General features: G+C 40.9%; 2 protein-coding genes across 2 annotated transcripts; both read right to left on the bottom strand.

Annotated features, from left to right (window-relative positions):
• Positions 1-1,922: 1,922 nt before the first annotated feature.
• LOC146546630 (GTP-binding protein REM 2-like) lies at positions 1,923-10,116 on the bottom strand. The gene is made up of 6 exons (XM_085265745.1): positions 9,996-10,116; positions 9,799-9,850; positions 6,308-6,617; positions 6,116-6,189; positions 4,141-4,318; positions 1,923-2,559 (listed from the first exon to the last, which is right to left on the bottom strand). Exons 2-6 carry the CDS (start codon positions 9,841-9,843, stop codon positions 2,267-2,269), a joined length of 900 nt encoding a protein of 299 aa, XP_085121871.1. The 5' UTR covers positions 9,844-9,850; positions 9,996-10,116; the 3' UTR covers positions 1,923-2,266.
• A 1,019-nt stretch (positions 10,117-11,135) lies between these two features.
• On the bottom strand, positions 11,136-17,648 carry nrl (neural retina leucine zipper). Its single transcript, XM_085265357.1, has 5 exons — positions 17,460-17,648; positions 14,961-15,771; positions 14,551-14,850; positions 13,172-13,387; positions 11,136-12,903 (listed from the first exon to the last, which is right to left on the bottom strand). Exons 2-5 carry the CDS (start codon positions 15,573-15,575, stop codon positions 12,742-12,744), a joined length of 1,293 nt encoding a protein of 430 aa, XP_085121483.1. The 5' UTR covers positions 15,576-15,771; positions 17,460-17,648; the 3' UTR covers positions 11,136-12,741.
• Between the last annotated feature and the right edge of the window lie 1,745 nt (positions 17,649-19,393).

Below are 19,393 nucleotides of genomic sequence, written 5' to 3'. Positions count from 1 at the left end.
GACCTGCACTCAATCTACAGCAGGCGGTGCTGGACCAAGGCCAGGAAGATCGTGAAGGACCTCAGCCATCCCAACAACAGACTGTTCTCTCTGCTGAGGTCAGGAAAGCGATTCCGCTCCCTGAAGACCAACACAGAGAGACTGAGGAGGAGCTTCTTCCCGCAGGCGATACGGTCTCTCAATCACACCACCACACAGTACTGACCCACACATACAGTTCTTACACACACACTGGACTTTCTGGACTTTGGTTTTGCACAACACTGGTCACTATATTCTTCATTTCCGGTTAATACTTGTACAGCTGCTGTTATTGTGTATATATTTATTTATATTTAGATTTCTTCATACATTCTTATATAGTTCTATATTGTGTATTTTGTTGTACAGTTATTTTATTTTCAACTTTAATTTATATATTTTATCTTATTCTTCCCAGTTAAATTTACCCTTCATTCTAATTTGTGTTGTACAGTTATTTCATTTTTAACCTTAATTTATATTTTATTCCTTCCTAGTTAAATTTACCCTTTTTAATTTTTCATATTTATTTCCTTTCTTATTCATAGCCTTTTCCTTTTTTGTTTTCTTTAGGTCACGAGCAGTTGTCCAAGCATTTCACTACATATCGTACTGTGTATGACTGTGTACGTGACAAATAAAAATTTGAATTTGAATTTGAATTTGAATTTGAATTTGGAGTAGCTTTGCTAAATATGGATAATTTCAACAGAGGACAAGTTAAAAATAAGCAAAATGTTGGGCATGGTATAAAAGACTAATGTTGGCACAGGTGCAACATCTTCATCTGCTCCTTACAGAGTCGCTGCATCCTTTTTATACCTACAATATCAGTCTAAGCACTTAAAGCATCTGTACTTGTATTTATTTTTAAAAATCAAAAGGGTTCCCGTGTGAATCTGCATGTAGTAAATATGGCGATTTGTTGCATGGAGGCATGCAAGATAGCTGCTTTTCACCTAAGCTAAGTAGCTTGCAAGCAAGTCATGAACTGGGATGCAGACTTCTTTTCTATTACTAAACCTTCACCTTATGTTTGCGTCTCATTCTTATGCCTAACTTCATGTTCTACATGCTGCAGGACCTGAAATCAGCCACACGAGGGAGCTTGCACCCCATGTTCACGATCCAAAATCTTAACCTTTCATTTCGTTCCAGTAGTTTGCAGCCAAGGGAATGAGTCAGAATATCATGCCACCATTTTATTTTTTACTTGTATTATAGCCCAGTTCTCCCTTTGATAACAAATGATGGGTATAATGACCTGTGATGTGCTAAATCTTTGTTCACGTGTGGGTGTCAGTGGGAGGATGGAAGTGCTGAGGGTTCCGAGCGTGGTTCACATGAGTGCATGGAGGCTGATATCTGATAATAATAATAATAATAATAAAAAAAAGTCTTTGCATTTTAATTTGGATCGAATTCCATACTTAAAAATATGATTTGCTGCACGAATCATCCTTCTTCTCTCGCAGTCGACATGCACCAGAAAGGGTAGAGGTGCAGTCACAGAGCTGAAATGGACATAATGTGTAAGTCTCAACGATTCCAGGTTTCCTTGACAACAGTAACATGGCAACAATCACTCCATATACAATAATCTCCCTTTCCTTTTTCTGCTCCTTTTCTTATTCTCATGCTGGGCTCTTTGAGTCCATTTTTAAAAAAGAAAGCTCTTTAATTCCTGCCTGTCATCACTGGCCTTTCACTGTTTTACTGCGCACTATAATAGCTCACAAACAGTGAATGAATCATCAGAAAAGCATAACCTGTAAATGAGTTATGAAAATGTGTGGTCATGACTTTATCTGGGGCTTGGACTGTTTTTAATGTGATTTCCTATTCAGTGTATAAAACGCGTGGCAGATAGTAAAATAACAGACCTCAAGGCCACTGTGCACTCACTTTCTCAAGACTCAAAAAAACAATTTATTTAGTTCTCAAAGCTGTGAAGGTTGCAGTTAAATGTCACTACTACAGTTTATTTACATGTTTCTACAACGGTATTTTATCATCTCCTTTTCTGTCTACAGAGTTTCTATATCATCCTATCAACAATTATCCTCTGATGAGTGAGCCTCACAACATTGTCCTGTTATCACTGTTTCCTTCACATTTTCTTAGTCACTCCTCCTGTCTTGTCTACTCATTTGCATCACTACATCTTTTTCTCTTTGTTGGTATAATACATCCCTTCCAGCTATCCCTGTTAACAATCTAACCACTTGCTCCCCGTGGGGCACCATCACAGCGCTCCCAGATCGTGGCAGGAGCGGGACTTCTGCCTCAGGAACTTCCCCACCTCTCGCTCTCGAGGGTACCGAGGCACCAGACTGGACAGGAAACGTTTGGCACGAGATGTGATGCTTTCACGTTGCCCTCCTCCGCTCATGTCCTCGGCGCTTGTCCCCGGAGGCCAGGGAGACTGGCCCCTGGCTAGTCGCACCGCACACTCCAGGAGTTCCACGGTACGGTGATCCAGAGAGGCGGAGATCTCCAGATACAGACAGTTGAAAAGGGCAGCACTAGACATAGCCTCTGTGAGAGGAAAACAGGAGACGGAGGAGATCAGAAAAAAGGCAGCTGTCACAGCTTATATTCAGAGCCACATGTCTTTTCATCCATATAAACCTTTTGATACTCCTTCACCTGTAATAGATTGTTGGTAGTAGAGGTTCCAAGCCAGGGCACGTCTAAGAGGAAGAGCTGCATGTCAGCCTTCAGTGACGACTAAGAAGGCTACTCTTACAAAGCACAATACTTGGGAAATATGTGATAAAAATGTTCCCGCTTAAGGTGGAAACAACAAACATGTTTCACCACTTGAGGCAAAAACACACCAGGGAATACAACCAGATGTCCAACACAAAAACAAATGAGTGACTCCACTGAGATTTACTAACAACACTCAGTACATGCACTCCATGTACTGAGTCAGGCAAGCATTAAGAAAATGTTCAGTTTAAAAAATATGTATACTGTCACAAATATTATGGTCACAAAACCTTCTTGAAATGTTGAGCACTACGTTGCAGGTTTATGATCCGTGCCTTAATCTGTGTTCAGAATACAGAAAAAGGCCATTATAACAACATAAACCATCACACGAACCTGGCCTTAAGCAACAAAAGGGTGCCCATTTATCCCAGGCCCACCGCTGTTTCCAGTCAGCACATCGTAAAACACACTGTAAAGTATGGCTGAATAAATGAAATAGATTTGTGTGTACACAGCTGAATCAATAAGGACAGGTAGCTGTAAATATTGTGATTACACCGTAAGTCATTAGCAACCATGATATGTTGTGTATCATCTAAGGCTTGTAGCTGGGGTTATGGAAGGATCTTCTACTCAAAGGAGCAATTACCCTTTAAAAGTGAAAATTTCAGGGTTAAAGTCTCAAAAAGATAACTAAAACAGCAAGAGCAAGCTTTTATCTCTTGGTAATGAAAACTGTGCTGGAGGGAAGATGTCTGCATGCTAAGTGAGATATCTTTCATAGTTTTCCAACTGTGCAAAACACGCAATACGAAGTATGTCATCAAGAGGTTTATACAACGACTGGATCGCCTGTGATAGTGATAGTTAATATTTACTGATTAAGTAAACAGGACAGAGCTTGTATAAAGTAAGCTAAATCAAGCTGGAATTTTTTGCTTTAGTTTCTTTATATAGTTCTGTAGCACATTTGTCTTTAGTTTCATCTTCAATGCAGACCATGATCTCCCTCTGCAGTATTGGTCTGCAGGGTCATTTAAATAAGGAAGAATGGCATACACTGGGTTGAAAAGTATGTAGTTTCATAGCCTGTGTGATATAAAACTGTGGCGTGTGGACAAGCAGCGTAGTCACGGTGAACAGGCTTTTGCTTTAACTGTAATTAAACTCCCACACTGCAATAAAGCATGACATTCACATTTACGTTGTTTATGGAGAGAAAGAAAGAGCGTAAAATGTCAATGTCAAGTGTAATGAAGAAAGCCAAAACAGAACTAAACTGTGAAAAGAATCTGCTCCCAAAGGAAATGCTTATACTTTATATGAAAGAGTAATGTAAAGTGTAATGTATCAAAAAAAATATTTTTTTTTTAGGTGACTTGGAAAAGATAATCGTCTCACCTTGAGAGGTGACCTCACGCGTGCGAACGAGGTCACTCTTATTACCAACGAGGATTATTGGAGTCTGGGGCTGAGTCTCTCTCAGGAGAAGCCGAAGTTGCGCGGTACGGTGGAAGCTACGCCTGTCAGTCACCGAAAACACCAAGACGCACACCTCACTCTGCAGAGCCGACAGGTCCTTAATGACAAGCACAGGGACAGAGGATGATGCATTTTTGTTCTTTGTGAAATATAAGACACTAAAATAGAAATGAAATTTAAAAAACCCAAAACAAACTCAAAGATTCTAATTCAAACTGATGTAGTGTTTTGCATATGAATCAAAATCTTTTTCCTTCATAATGTTTTACTTTCCAGTGCTCTGATGAATATTTCCACCAACCCTAAAAATACAGAAAAGAGAAAGATTGTGTTTGAAGAACCAGCAGGTGGCTGATCTGTCTTTTTAACTTTACCTGAAACCCTTGTTAGTCAACAGCTGCACACTCCTCTTCCAGCAGCAAAGGGACTCCAAAAATATCAAATTCCTGAGTGATTTTTTCACACAAACTGAACTCACCATCACTTTGTCTTTAGTCAGTGCTGCCATGGTCCACTGAGTTTTCATTAAATTTTAATTAAGTCTACAACTGAGCACAGACCAAAAGGAACGTATGAACCCTAATGGTGTAACTGGGAAATTAGATAAGTAGATTCCTTGGTGTGGTAGTTAGCGCTGCAACCTCACGGCAGATTTGAATCCATGTGCCAACTGAGGCCTTTCTGTGTGGCATTTGCATGTTGTCCCCGTGCCTGCGTGGGTTCTCACAAGGTACTCCAACTTCCTCCCAGGGTTCAAAGCCATAATTGGCGTTTCTAAATTGGCTGTAGGTGTTAATGCGAGCATAAATAGTAAATTTGTCTCGCTATGTAAAATCTACAACAGACTGGTGACCTGTCCAAGCTGTACCCAACCTCTCTTGCCCCACAACAGCTGGGGTAAGCTCCTGCCACAACCCTAAATTGGACAAGTAGTTAGAAGGATGGACGGATGGAGATTCCTTATAAAGCCACAGTTTTAGTGTGTTTTAGCATTTCTCACATCTGGTAGCACAAGGAGTAACACATTATAATCCCCCACATCAGAAAAGACAGATTGTGCCACAAGAGTGTAGCTTCAGCGTTTTCGCACATGCACCTACAGTAAATCAGAAACATTAATGTAGTCATTTGGTACACCAGCTCTGTGGGCGACTCCTTCTCTGTCTTTCTGTATGTTTCTCTCTCTCCTATTCACATCCTCACGCTGATGCCTCAGAGCTGCACTCACGGGAAAATAAGAAAGTGTGGAAAACAACCTGATAATGAGCTTTCCTTCAGTCGACCAGATGCAGATGCTGCAGATTGACTGTCCCCTTTTTGTCCAACAGTTCTCTGAGCTTGACAGTTTTTGTTACAGTGATGGCAATAAACAATACAGGGTGCTCCAAATACTGTGCACACTATGAGCAGATCAAATGCTAAATATGCAGTAAGCATTTGTTTATATATTGTAACTGAACCATTTTTTATGTCAAATGTAAGCTGTATTAGTAATCTATCAGAGGCAGTCTACCCTGCCCCCAACAATAAAATTGTGCTCACGAGTGCTGTGATATACTCGTGTTCATGCATTAATATGCTGTCAGTTCTGCTTGCAAATTTCTCTACACGCTCTTTCAAACTCTTTTTCTATTACCCCAGTTAATCTCTTAATACAGCGAAGCTTTATTCCTCCCAGCACACAGAGTTCTTCAAATACTGAAAAGCAAATGAAACCAAGTGCTGAAAAATCTAAACTGCAAAGGAGCAATTTAAGCTTCTTCTTCTTAAAGCAGTCCAAGTATTCAGCACAGAGGAGCAGCTGAACACACTGTATACAGCTGCACAGAGGGCTCACTGGCCTAATGAGGGAGCAGGAAGCAGAGTGGGAGCTATGAAGTGTTGTTTGGCTCACCTGTCTCCAGTTGTCATAGATAATGATGGTGCTCTCCTCATCATCCACGGTAACTGTGTGCACATAACCCTCCCCTAAGGACAAAGGGAGCAGCAGTTAGGTCTCAGGAGGGAAATGGGCACTGTGATTTATTTACTTGCTGCTCACTTACTCCACTGCAATACATTGCTCTGCATACAAACAGCACTGTACCATCAGAATCCACAGATGCAGTCCTGTCCATGTCTCCCGCGAGGGCCAGGGCCAGAGAGGACTTCCCGACGCCATTCTGCCCCAGGAGAGCAATCCTTAGTGGCCCGTCAGGTCTGCCCTCCACAGTCACGGTTGGAGTATCATCCAAGGCAGGGCTGAAACTGTTTGGGGACACCGAAGGCCCGGCCGCACCTGACGCCCAGTCGCATTCATCGTGGACGGCTTCTTCTCGCCTGAGCTGGTGCTTAATCGGCAGAGGAGTGCTTCCTCTGCGAACGGTTGGAGTGCTGGGCAGAGTCATACTGTCACACTGGTGGGAAAGAAGAACATAGACAGACAGTGTAACACTCGTGAAATAGTGATTCCCACATGCCAACCAGAGCAAATCCCAAAACCTGATCTACATGAACCTCTCCTTATTTTTTCCCTATATCTTTACTGTTGTGGATTCTATGTGCAAAAATGTTTGTGATCATAAAGCTCGGGCTCTAGGTTGTAGATATCCCTGATAGGATCATCAGGCACACAGCACTGGCTGTGGCTTTGCCCTAAGGTTTGGGATAAAAATAAATAAGGATTATTCTGAACTGGAAAGAATGTAGTTTTAAAAATGAGCAGTTCCCCTTAAATGGACTGCAAAGACAGAAAGAACTTCTTTTTAAAACCCTGAAAATTCAAAGAGTGTACAGGGAGATATACTTATTAGTCACTAACATAAGTGAAGCATTGGAAATCCTTGCTTCAATAAATCTCATAATGAACAAAAAGCTCCCCAGTCAACACAGCAATACTAGGATGGAGTAGAACCTGACTAACCGCTGGACCTGATATTACTCTTTGCAAGCAGCCCAAGGGGAACACATTAGATATATAATGAATTATGACATGGCTATTGTCTATAGACTTTTTAGCAATGCATTTGATTAAGTAGTGAAATAGCCTACACAAAGACAAGTTTGCTTAACTGTAATACATAGTCTGCTATTTGTGCAGTAAAATCCCCAAAGTAGTCAAACTATGTGATGATACTATTTCAAATTGATCCAGTCCATCATATTCTTCATGATATTCTGTGAAAATGTTTCTCACATTAGCAACACACACATACTGTGAAGTTTGGGTTCACGTTTTAACACCTAGAGAAACCGTTTAGTGTCAACCTGACAGCTGACTAAGGTCAGCGAAAGGAGGCAAGCAATGTGGCCTCACAATAAATAGACTCTGGATATAAATATGCAGATTCTGTGGGCAAGAGCTTTGGTACTGAAAGCTTTTTGGTTTTTGTTTGCAGTGCTGAGCAATCATGTTTGAGTAGATTTGGGTTGCATGGAAATAAACAAACCCTGCAAAGAGCAAAAGAGAGATTATATTTGCTTAGATTAAATTTCAAGACCATCAGCTGTCATGTGATGAAGAGTTATGTCTTTATTAGGTTTTTTAAAAACAAATTTATCTTATTTATCTTCATTATCAAACAATTACAGGTGCACAGAACAGGAATTCTTGGCCCAAATAGGCTTTGTTGTCCCAAAGGCTGAGTCATCAGATGATAACACATGGGTATCTGGGTTAGGTAGCAGGTGTTGTAATCTTAGCTTTTCTTCTCCTGCTACTATTTATTGATTTACCTTTGAGCAAAAATTGAGAGTTGTGTTATAAGACACCCTTTTCAAAAGGTTTACAACTATGCCTTACAATTTTTTCCACCATTGTCACTGGCATGACACCACAGGGCAGATTTGGCTGTAAGTCTTAAAGATATTAAATGAGTGTTGGATGGGTTTAAATGCAATGCCAAGTTATTCGGACATCAATAAACTTGTTACACATTGAATCAGCTGGGATCAAATTTGTGCTATAGATTGTCTATAAAAGCTATCCTGCCATTGCCTTTTAGTTTATGAAGTCCTGTGAATTCATCCCAATTTAGCACTTTGAACCAGATGTGATGAGTGAGGGTGGGATTCAATGGAGAAACCAAAAAACACTGTAAATGACCTCTCAGTCATAAGGTAGACCGGCCCTAAAGCTCTGCTTAATTGTCTCTCTGTATCTAATTAGAGCCATTATTTAAAAAAAAAAAATGAAGACCCTGGTGTATTTAACATGATTTGAGACAAGCAACTGGGACCATGACTCACCAGAAACATCTTAAATGGGACCATAGAGCAAGAGAGCATTATGGTCTATTTCCTACAGACTTCTTTTCAATGGCAACCAGATGACTCAGCCTCTGCTGGTGTTTGGAAATAATGCAGGTCTAAGGCACTGTGACTGTCTTAAATCTCAGTCCATTTAGAACCTACCTCAGTCTTTTAGATATATTTGCGATATTGCATGGATCCAATGCCAAGTAAATAGAGGGCCAGTATTGCTGATACCGATAGCGATACTGATAACTTTAACCTATAAAGGCAGCTTATGTAGGTGAGATCAGTATGTCATGTTTTATGAGATCACCTCTAAATCCCTGTGGTTTTTATTTTCCATAATAATAAGTTAACACAACAAAACAGGCCTTTCAGCTTTTCATGTATTTTGAAACTGGATTTCTTTTTTTGGAGACCTGAAATGTAAATGTGTGCTGCATACTGAATCCTAGTGGTTAGAAATAAAGTATCCTTTCTATTGCGCTAGTATCGATCAGATACCGATAGCACCGTATGTATATCGATAAACTATTGGTATTCGGATCAGTTCTCCCACCTCTAATATTTAGTGTAGATTTATGTCCATCTGACAATATTTATTCTTGTTTTAGCTGTTTCTGAAATTCTTAAAGAGAAAAATTTGGCATTTTAGCTGCTAAATTCTACTGTGTCGATTATTTAGCCAGAGGGTGTTTTAAAACACACCAAATTATTTTATCTACTGAGTGGTATAATTTTTTTTTTCATTTTTAGTGGCTGCCTTGACAACAATGGCAACTTAATAAGTAATTTTTGAAAATGCATATATTTTCAGAAATTAATAAATCGATTTATTGGTTGGATTTCTGAGGATTAATGTTAATTAATGGGGTAAACCTGTTGCTTAAAGGATAACCTTCAGTTCTTGGAACTGAGCAACAACCATAACATAGCAGATCCCGCCCTCCCTGCAAATAGATGTAACTAAGAATTGAGAAGTGGTGACAATTAACCTGAGATTAAAGGTTGAATGAAAACCAAAATCAGTCGAAAGGCGACATAAAGTTCTTGGAGGGCTGAAATGACATTTAAAGTTTGAGCTGCACTAAGCCACCGAGTGAGTTAATTATTGAGCACCATTATAATCGGTTGTTTATTGCATTGTGGTTAAAATTAGTCATTGTAGCCGTAACTCCATTATAAACTGACTCCTTGTATTTTGTAATGCAGGACACCCCCTCCCTGCACCACCACCACCTACCTACAACACTCACACACACACACAGAGATTCAGCAAGAATACCATACACCGTCAGCACATAACCTCAGTTCCCTTCTTTTTTTTCTTTTCCTGCACCTTACCGTGGCCGCATTCTCCTCGCTGTCTTCGGGCACATCTGTCGGCATCTGCAAACTGAAATCAAGCGATCGGAAATGAGGACTCCAGAAGATATACAGGGAAGAGCATCATCACCATTCTTCCTCCTCACCCATGCCACCCCCACCCACCACTCTCACTTTATGAACCCCTTATCAAACAGCCCGGTATGATCTCTCACCTGTCAGGTGGTTATCAGCTACTAAAAAGTAAGCACTAAGCGCGGTCTCTCTCTCTTTCTCAATCTTCCCTCCCTAGCGCTCTCTCTCTCTCTCTCTCTCTCTCTCTCTCTCTCTCACTCTCTCCCCCCCCCCCCCTCTCTCTCTCTCTCACTCTCTCTCTCTCTCTTCATTTCGCTCTTCGCTGTCATTCTGTGTTCTCAGGTTAGGGCCCAGGTCCAGATCGGTAAGTCAGTACTGCCATTCATCATCAGCACTCCACAGACTGACTACTGTGACTCACTGACTTGACGCCTAAAAAGCTCTCCAGATCTTGATTTGCTGCCTAGAGAGGAGAGGTGACACCACTACCACGTGCTGGAAATGTTTACTGCAGGTGCATGCAGCCCGGTGATAGCAGTGAAGCGTGATGCATGCGTGCATGTAGGGAGCAGTGCTGTAGGAAGATGCTCAGAGTCACGAAGCATTCACTGACCTCTGGTAGATGGAGGCGATGCAGGAAGCGGCCGCTAGGGGGCATTATAACATAAGTAATCACATTCCTAATTGACTTGTGTGTGTGTGTGTGTGTGAGAATGTTTAAAATGTGTTATTAGGTTATCCCTGCTGTAAAACAGAGACTTGATTGCCTACCCATTTGCTTACAAAGTTTAATAGCCCTATTTTTTTATTTTCTTTGAAAACACTCAATATTTTATTTGACAGATTAATTTCCAGTTCACCAAAGTATTTTCTAGTCTGTTATCGAAGGAGTGTATATGAACATGTTTTCTGTCAGAGTGCGAACATGGCCATGAGCAGTGGTGTGTCCCTCCCACACAAAGCCACAATAGACTCCGGCAGTGAGCAGCCAGGGCGCTATTATAGCCCTAATCCTGCTCCTATTATACAGGCCAGAGAGAGAGCGAGAGACACAGAGAGGGAGGTAGAGCTGAAGATGAGGTCATCCCAAACAGCACACACCCAGGGTCACTGCCTCACTATAGAGGGGCAGAGATAAAGAGAGAGATGGAGCCGGACATGGTGCTGCAGAGAAAAGGCTTCCAGGAGATTGACAGTGGCAGATGCTAGGATAGGTGAATCGAGAGATGAGGTTTAAACCTGTGTGCAAGGTGTTAAAAAAAACCCTGACACATCACAGGGATGGTAAAGTAATTGGTTTATTGTATATGCATATGAAACCACACTACAACAGGAGCAGGAAACCATGATAAGGGCCTTTGTTGTAAAATAATGTTAATTCTAATCACAAATGAATAAAAGAATAAACTGTAGGAAAGTAAAAATACACGCTAATGGAATAAAACCAAAAAAATAATTAGAATCAGTACATAAATAAACAATAAATACCAAATAAATAAGTGAATAAATAAAACAACAATTTATGTAACCTATACCCAAACAAAATAAATAACTCTAATGCATTAACCCTGGCAATAAATTCATGGGACAATTAAGAATGTGTCTCCATGAAGATTTTCTTTTAAATCTTTTTTTTGCATTTTTTTTTCATCCCTGCACCATAAATTTTCTGTTGCATCAGTAGCCCACAGTACCCGAGTCCACAGTGACCAGCTCTGTGGTGCTGCATGTTGTAGTAATATGAAAATGATCTGTGTTTTCACAGAGCAATGCTTTTTCCTTTTTTCTCTCTCTCTTTTTTTTTTAACAGAGGTATTCCTTCTGCCCAAAAATAGCTTCCTAGTCTGAAGAACTGGACACAACCACACAAATCATGCCACACTTTGTTTTCTTTTTGCTTGCTGAAATGGGTTGCCTCTTTTTTCATTTGCAGTTGCTTGAGTTAAGCACACTACCATCCCCGTGTCTCTGTATGTAAAAACCCATTCTCGAGAGCACACAGCAAGTCTGTTAATGGCTGAAATTTGCCAATTCCAACTGGCAAAAGTACATTTCTTTTCTAAAACAAAAGGTCAGTTTCCCCGCTATTCATTTAACACAATCACTGGAAGATATTCTTGTACATTCTTTAATCTATGATTATTAATCTTACAAAGAATACCAGGTCTTGGTGAGCTTAAACACTTTGGTAGGCAACTGTGAAATATTAGCTTAACTGCATGCCATGGATACTTTATCCAAGCCCATACCACTCCACATCCAACACCACTGCACTACTCAGACCTCTGCAGCTTTAGCAGCTTAATATAAAAAGAAAAGAAAAAAAGAAAAAACAACTACACTGAGCCTCAATCACTCACTTGCAAAGTACATTGCAAATATGTAATATTGCATAGATAACAATATCAGACACTACAATAGTTTTATTGCAAGATAAAGCTGTTTTTTAAAATCCATTTTCAGAGTACTGTTTGTCACCTGTTGCACTGATATCACCAGCAGAAGCTCTCAGGAAACTCTCAGTCAGTTTTTTGTGCAACCATGATTCACATTTAAATAAATCTGAGCCTGTGAAGCAGCCCAGGGCTGAGTCTAACCCTATCAATTAACAGTCAGTTCCCCTTTAGTCATTCAAGGGTGGTTTTCACAGTTGTATGATCCCCAAAACAGCCTTCCAAAGTCTCTCTTCCATTTTCTCTTTCACACACACACACACACACACACACACACACACACACACACACACACACACACACACACACACACACACACACACACACACACACACACACGCGTTCTTGTTTCTTCGCTCCAAGTCTGATTACTCATTATTGATTGCTCCACGCTGGCTTGTCTATTTTCTTTGTGCACCCCTGTGGATTAAACTCAGAGGAAGTAGTCAGGGGGCGGGGAAGGTGGGTTGCTGGTGTGGGTCGGCTGGGCGTCACCACCGGTACCATGGTTTGTGCTGAGCAACTTCTCATAGCGAGCCTTGTAGGCGTCTCTCTCCCTCAGCACTCGCGTCAGCTCGCACTGTAGCTGTTCCAACTGATGAGAAAGGAGTAGAAAGATTGTAATTTATCTGCGCTTCGCTGAGCTAAAGTGCAAAGATGCTCACTTGGAGTGCATTATTTATTCTATCTGCAGAGTGTGTCAGCAGTTATGTCAGATGCTGCATGTTTTTGCTGTCCTCACCTACTTTAAAACCAGAATTTCCCATTAAAAAGCTGGCTGATATTAATGATTAATGCCAGTGTAGAAAAAGAGGCAAAATCTCAGGTTTGACACTTATGAAAAGAAATTGAAGACTGTGTACCTGCTGGGTAAGCAAATGTTTCTCAGACTCCAGAGCGTGCCTGTGCTGTAAACGCTTGTAGCGGCAGGACTGGGCATAGCCTCGGTTCTTTAGCGTGCGGCGTTTCTGCTTCAAGCGCACCACCTCGTCCTTGCTCACTCCACGCAGGTGTCGGTTCAACTCGCGCACTGACAAGCTCACCAGCTGCTCATCAGAGAAACGCTCGTTCGCCCCGCACTGAGGAACAGATGGAGACGACACACATAAAGAATATGCTGTTTCTCACCATTAATTGGCAACAAGACACATGCAGGAAATTATGGGAGGGTGTGCAGGGTGTGAAGCTGGTTCTGGCAAAGCTTTAGATTCATATATGGCATGAATGGTGTACACATGATGTGTCAAACTGAGTGTGTGTGTGTGGTGTGTGAGCGTGCCTGGCTGTCAGGGGGCACATTCTGGCACCACATGTCTATAATCTGTCATGTAATCTGACTAAGTGTGGGAGACAGTTATCAGGATTACCCACAGCAATAATAGCAGATATTATCATAAGCTCACACTGTGTTCCATATAGAGATCCACCCAGACATCTTGATCAACCAGAACACAGATTACAAAGTTTATTTACCTTTTACATGCAGAGCAGAATATTCACAACTGAGTTATTAATAAGATACTAATGTAGTTTTAAGCAGAAATACTTATCGACAAACATTTTTCTTCCTGAGGACACCAATAACAGGCCGGCTGTATATACAGTTAATGAATGAAGGGATGCACCACCCATGAGCTTCTATGCCTTTGCTTCTATTTATTCCCCATTATTTGTAACGAAAACTGAGAAATTATTACAAAGTAATTAGAAAAAGTGGCTTAACTTTTTTTTTTTTTTTAGGTCTTTCAAGATTTAGTCACCACCAAACTGGCATCACATAACAATCTGCAACATTGAGCCAAAATCTTGGTGCATCCTTTATTGTAATAATGCAAATTTACAGTATACCTTTTAAAATACTAACATTTAGAGATTTACAGATGTCAGATTATAACTAAATTAAATTACAGAATACCTGCAGCTGCTAAACTGTTTTGGGAAAAAATGTTCCCAAATTTTCCCTTAGGTAAAGATTTATCTTCCCTTATTGTTGCCATGTGGAAAACAATCCTTAAAGTGATACTTCAGATAGACAAAGACATTAATAACCATGTTGTAATGGCCTAATCCTAATCCTTTGCTGGACCATCGCTCCCTCCTTCCGCCCAGCCTTTTAATGCGACTGTTTTCTCGCTTCACGTCTTTTCCCTCCAGGAATTTCTCATGGTTTACTGATTAACGCTTCCTGCTGAATATTATAATCATAATTAGGCCCTCTCTTCAATTCTGGATAGATTTGTACCTGATTGGTTTGTGGGTGGTGATGATGGTGATGGTTGCCATGCATGGGGTGGTGCGGGTGATGCTGATGATGGTGATGCTGGTGGTGATGCTGGTGGTGATGAAGGCGGCCCTGGGGGCTGAGGGGTTGGGGGTATGGAGCAGAAGCAGGGTTAGTGTTGGGGAGGGAGGGAGGGCCTGATGAGAGGAAGACGAGTGGGCGATGGCAGATGTCTGCTGCTTTGGCGCAGGAGATGTCACCTCCGCTGTCGCTGCTTGAGTCTCCCAGGTTGCTGCTTGAACTCTGAGAAAGACCTGGGAACTGAAAAGAGGAGGTGCAAATGATGAAGGGAGAGAGAAGTATAAAGTCAGTTGTTTAGTGGGTATATGTATAATGAATAATAACACTGACATAGCATAAGAAATTCTTACCTGTGAGCTAACAGCTGCTGCAGCTGAGTTCAGTAGAGCCTCCACAGCATCCTCACACCCCAGGAAGCCATTCACCTGCCCTCTCTCTCGGTCCCCTCTCTCTGGCACCCCTCCCAAGGCTCCCAGCAAAGTGGCGGGCCCCGTCACCTCACCTCCAAACTGTTGCTGCAGTGCGGCCAGCCAGATCAGGTCCTCCAGAGAGGCTGGGGTCGGACCTTGAGGGCCGCCATGGGCTGGACTGCCTTCCACGTTCCCCTGAGAGCCGGAGCTGATGTTGGAAGTGAGACTGTTGGGTATGGAGAGGGGAAAGGAGATGGAGGAGGACGATGAAGAGAGAGAAGAAGAGCCCGAAGGGGGTGGGTGGGCATCGCTGAATGTGGGCGAAGGTGGCAGTGAGTTGTAAGGGCTGGAGCTCAAGCTGGAGTCCTGTGGTGGGTGGCTGGTGTACGGAGAGCTGGAGGGGTCATGGGTACCAGATTTAGGGTACGCACATGGAGGTGGGAGCGGAGGAGTGTCAGATTTGACCTCAAACTTGAGAAGGTCAAAGTCGTTTAGGTATTCCATGGCCAAAGGGCTTGGGGGGAGAGAAGGCATGGGGAGGGAAGGAGAGGACATGATGTTTGTCGCTGCTGCTGCTGGCGGGAGCTTCAACAGGGTTTTTACGTGTGTCAGGATTGCTGAAAAGTCCAGTCCTCTGACTCAGTGCAGCTCATAGACAGCGGCAGCGGTGATGTCAGAAAGTCCACTGGTTGGTGAGTTTCTTTTGTGAGAAACTGTATGTCCCCTTTTCCTTGTCTCTGTTTCTTTTGTCCTGAAGAAACAAAAAGGGAAAAAAGGGTTTGGATGGAAGGGATAAGAGTAATGGGTGGTTGATGTTGTCTATAAAGAGCTGATAAGCTGTAATTAATGTTACTAATTTTGTGCAGCATAGATTTAGCGCTCATAATTAATTAAAAGAAAGCTAAGAAATGATGCATCGAACCAGAAATATGTGTTTTTTATTTAACTTCACTCGTTCTTTTTCCTTATTAAAACTGGAAGCCTACATTACCCATAATAAAAGCTGACAATGATCTTTGAGGTGTGTTGTGTTGCAGGCCTTAGGCTGCAGAGGAGTGGTAAGCTCCTCCTACATCTACATCCAGATTATTTTCATTTGAACTTAATTTCCAGCCTTGAATTTAAATTAGATATTGCACTACTCCCAAGCTCTGTCAGCTCATTCATGAATACATCTAAAGACCCCCTTTAATTTAACCATTTCAGTTTGACTGAAATATATATATATATATATATATATATATATATATATATATATATATATATATCAGTCAAACTGATTCTATCATGAAATGCCTTAAAAAAAAGGATCAGTTAGAAATGGGTAAACATCAAGGTAGGCTGTGTTTGTATATTGACACACGAATCTGCAGCACACACCTCTTGCATCCCACACATGTAAGCAGTCTGTGTACATAAAAAACACAAAGTTTCGTGCACTTAAAAAGTGCATTTCCTCTCTTGTAATTATATCAGTACTGAGCGTCACATTTCTTCTTTTTAAGATCTCCTTGCTAAATGAAGAAACTGAATAAAATGTGCTGCCAGATGCCTTTTGACAACATCTTCTTCTGCATGTCAGGTTTTGCATTTGGAATACTTCCATGTAGAAATACTTTCCAGGTTGCTCAGGAAATGCAATATATCTAGAAACATCCGCTCGCTGAACTCATAAGCAGTTGAAGCAGAGGAATTCACAGGCTTAATCATTTTTGACAGAAAGATCCACAGGTCTCAGAGAGCAAATCCAATTATCGAGCACTTCAGACTTTAATCCAGAGGCCACGACTTTCTAAAATTCTATACAGCTGTAAATTTACTTTTAGCAAAAATTGATAACAAGTTAAAAGTAACATATCAAGATAGTAAAATGTGACCTTTTTTATGCATTTGCTGTCAAATTCATGTTCAAAAACTCGTTTTACACAAAAAAAAGAGTTACATGACAATATTTTAGAGTAACTTATAGAAAGTCTGAGACGATAAATGAGTTAAATATTAACATAATAAGTCAAAACATTCAAAAACAAATGAAGAGGCTAAAAGTAGTGTCCTCACAATATAACTGAAAAGTTCAACACTTCCATTATGCTACAGGGGTAAGTGCATCAAAGAAAGCTGTAAGTGGTTTCCGCCAATACTAATTACACTCCTTCAGATGTAATAGTTGTTATTAATAAAATGAACACCTAATTAAAAAAGTCCACCTTTGACTAGTGCCTCTGCTTCACTGCTCATTACTTTCACCCCCTGTGGCTCAAAATGGATTGTAAAAGAAAGCAAACAGTGACAGGGCTCCATGGAGGCCTCAGTCTGGCTCCGGACCAGAGTTACAGCAAAAACACACACATGAGAGAAAAAAGTAGAGTGAAAGCAGGCCGAGATAAAGGCCCGGTGTGAGAGACGGTCAAACAGGCAAAGTGACTGAAAAGATCTTACCGTCGGTCATAGAGAAGGATGGTTACGAGCTCTTGTCAACGTCCCCACTGAACACACACACAAACACAAATAATCGACTGACTGGTTGACTGACACGTTTGGAAAGAGACACAGAGGAAACAGCGTGTGTGTGCATGTGCGTGCGCATGTGAGTGTGTATAGCACTCTGCTACTGAGTGCCACTGCCCCCTTTCTTTCTGTCCACTCTGCTGCAAATCCCTGTTTGCGGCAATCCCCTCCTCTCTCTCTCTCTCTCTCTCTCTCTCCGTCTCTCCCCTCCACATCCCTCTCTCATAGTTCACAGGCATGTTCACGCTCTCTGGCAGTGTTTCCCCCGCTTCACTCTGTCACCCCATCCCATATTTTGTACTCCTTTTCCTTTTTCTCTTCTTGTTTTACACGTTTCTGTTTCCTTGCATACACCCCACACACATACCTCCAAATTCCCAACTCTCTCCTTTGATGCGACATAAAATTTCTTGCAAAAGAAGCAAAAACACTTCATACATGCACCGCTTCCTTCATCAACTACATTTCAAAACTGTTGTTCTGCAAAACAAGTATCGCTGACACTTCATGAAAGTTTACTCAACTATCTCTGAATATTTATCTCTCGGACATAACAACTTTAACAATTGTGTTGCTGCAAGTTGGACTGTAGGCTCTGTGCTGCCTCACAGTGGATAGTCACATATCCTGAACTGAAAATGAGTCAAGAGCAGCTCTGCTTTAACGCTAAAATGCTGTTAAATATTGAACCTGTGAGTTGTTACAGTCAACCAGGTTAAAGACAAAGTTTTAAAAACTCTCTAACCCACAGACCCTGTCACTGTAACCACATAAGGTCAAATGAGTCTAAAACCATACACTTATTGTGTTGTTTTTCCATCTGATTGGCGCCTTTTTGTTCAAATGTTTCACTGCAATGGAAGATGCTTTAAAAAGAAGAAGCTGTAGAGTATTACTATTAAGGTCACTGGATGTTTACTCGAGACTCACAGATTATACAGGTAACACAAAAACAACAACAACCCACAGAAGAACAAAGAAAAATGGGGGAATTTATTGAAAAAAATTGTTTTAAATTACAGGATTTAGATAAAAATTGTGTTGCAGCAATTGGACACTGTCAATTTAAACCAGTGTCCAACGTACTTGTCAGCAGAGGTGCAATCTGCTCATGTACTGTGCTTTGGTTCAATTTCAAGGTACTTTTATCTTACTTGAATATATTCACTTTTTAAAATTCATCGTGGTAAATTTCCCAGAGAAAAAAAAATAATATATATATAACACAGGTTTTGAATATCTAAACCAGCTGGCTGTTGGTTTATTCTAACATGGTTTTATGTTGACAGTCTACAACATAAAGTAATTATATCCACTGATACAATACAATATCTATAATTTTTATAGTATTGCTTTTGTGCATTTGATGCCTAATATTTCTCATTATTTTCTCTGCATTATTGTAGGTCTCTGTCTTACAATATAAATTGCCTTGAGGTGACTGCTGTTGTGGTTTAGCTTTATATAAATAAAACTGAATTGAATGTTTTCTGGTGTAATTTCTATTACCACTGTTTAATATTAAATAAATACATACCAGCAGTGATTCACCCATTAAGCTCATCCCATTTATGGATTTATTCAAACAAAGTAATGAGTCTTAATTATGTATTGGCTACTGGCCCCAAAGGCAAACAGCACTTCTGTGCTTCATTATGTCTGGATTAATTTGTAGCAGTATAAGTTAATATCATTTTAAGCATAAAAGACTGATAATTTAGATGTATGACTGAAAATGTATCAGTGAACAATGATCTCACTAACTGGATATGTTTTCAGCTGGTAGATATTCATCTCTGTGGGTACAGACCCAAAACATTTCAACAAAGAGGTTCGTGATTTGAAATTAGCACCCCCCGCGTCGC

This window comes from Mchenga conophoros, linkage group LG23 (genome assembly GCF_057382185.1).
Source record: "Mchenga conophoros isolate Kocher_MC1m ecotype Shallow Benthic linkage group LG23, M_conophoros_male_GT1.1, whole genome shotgun sequence".
NCBI lineage: Eukaryota > Metazoa > Chordata > Actinopteri > Cichliformes > Cichlidae > Mchenga > Mchenga conophoros.
Note: the sequence above shows the minus strand (reverse complement) of the source record. Positions and strands in the feature narration are given on the sequence as shown.

What these genes read in the sequence shown, in the direction of transcription:
- nrl (XM_085265357.1), bottom strand. Translation starts at nt 15,575, where the DNA reads ATGTCCTCTCCTTCCCTCCCCATGCCTTCTCTCCCCCCAAGCCCTTTG. An exon ending in CAGCAGCTGTTAGCTCACAG is followed by an intron (nt 14,851 to 14,960) that starts GTAAGAATTTCT and finishes TCCTCTTTTCAG; the next exon opens with TTCCCAGGTCTTTCTCAGAG. An exon ending in AACATTTGCTTACCCAGCAG is followed by an intron (nt 12,904 to 13,171) that starts GTACACAGTCTT and finishes CTTTCTCATCAG; the next exon opens with TTGGAACAGCTACAGTGCGA.
- LOC146546630 (XM_085265745.1), bottom strand. Translation starts at nt 9,843, where the DNA reads ATGCCGACAGATGTGCCCGAAGACAGCGAGGAGAATGCGGCCACG. An exon ending in GCGAGGAGAATGCGGCCACG is followed by an intron (nt 6,618 to 9,798) that starts GTAAGGTGCAGG and finishes CTTTCCCACCAG; the next exon opens with TGTGACAGTATGACTCTGCC. An exon ending in TCTATGACAACTGGAGACAG is followed by an intron (nt 4,319 to 6,115) that starts GTGAGCCAAACA and finishes CTTGTCATTAAG; the next exon opens with GACCTGTCGGCTCTGCAGAG.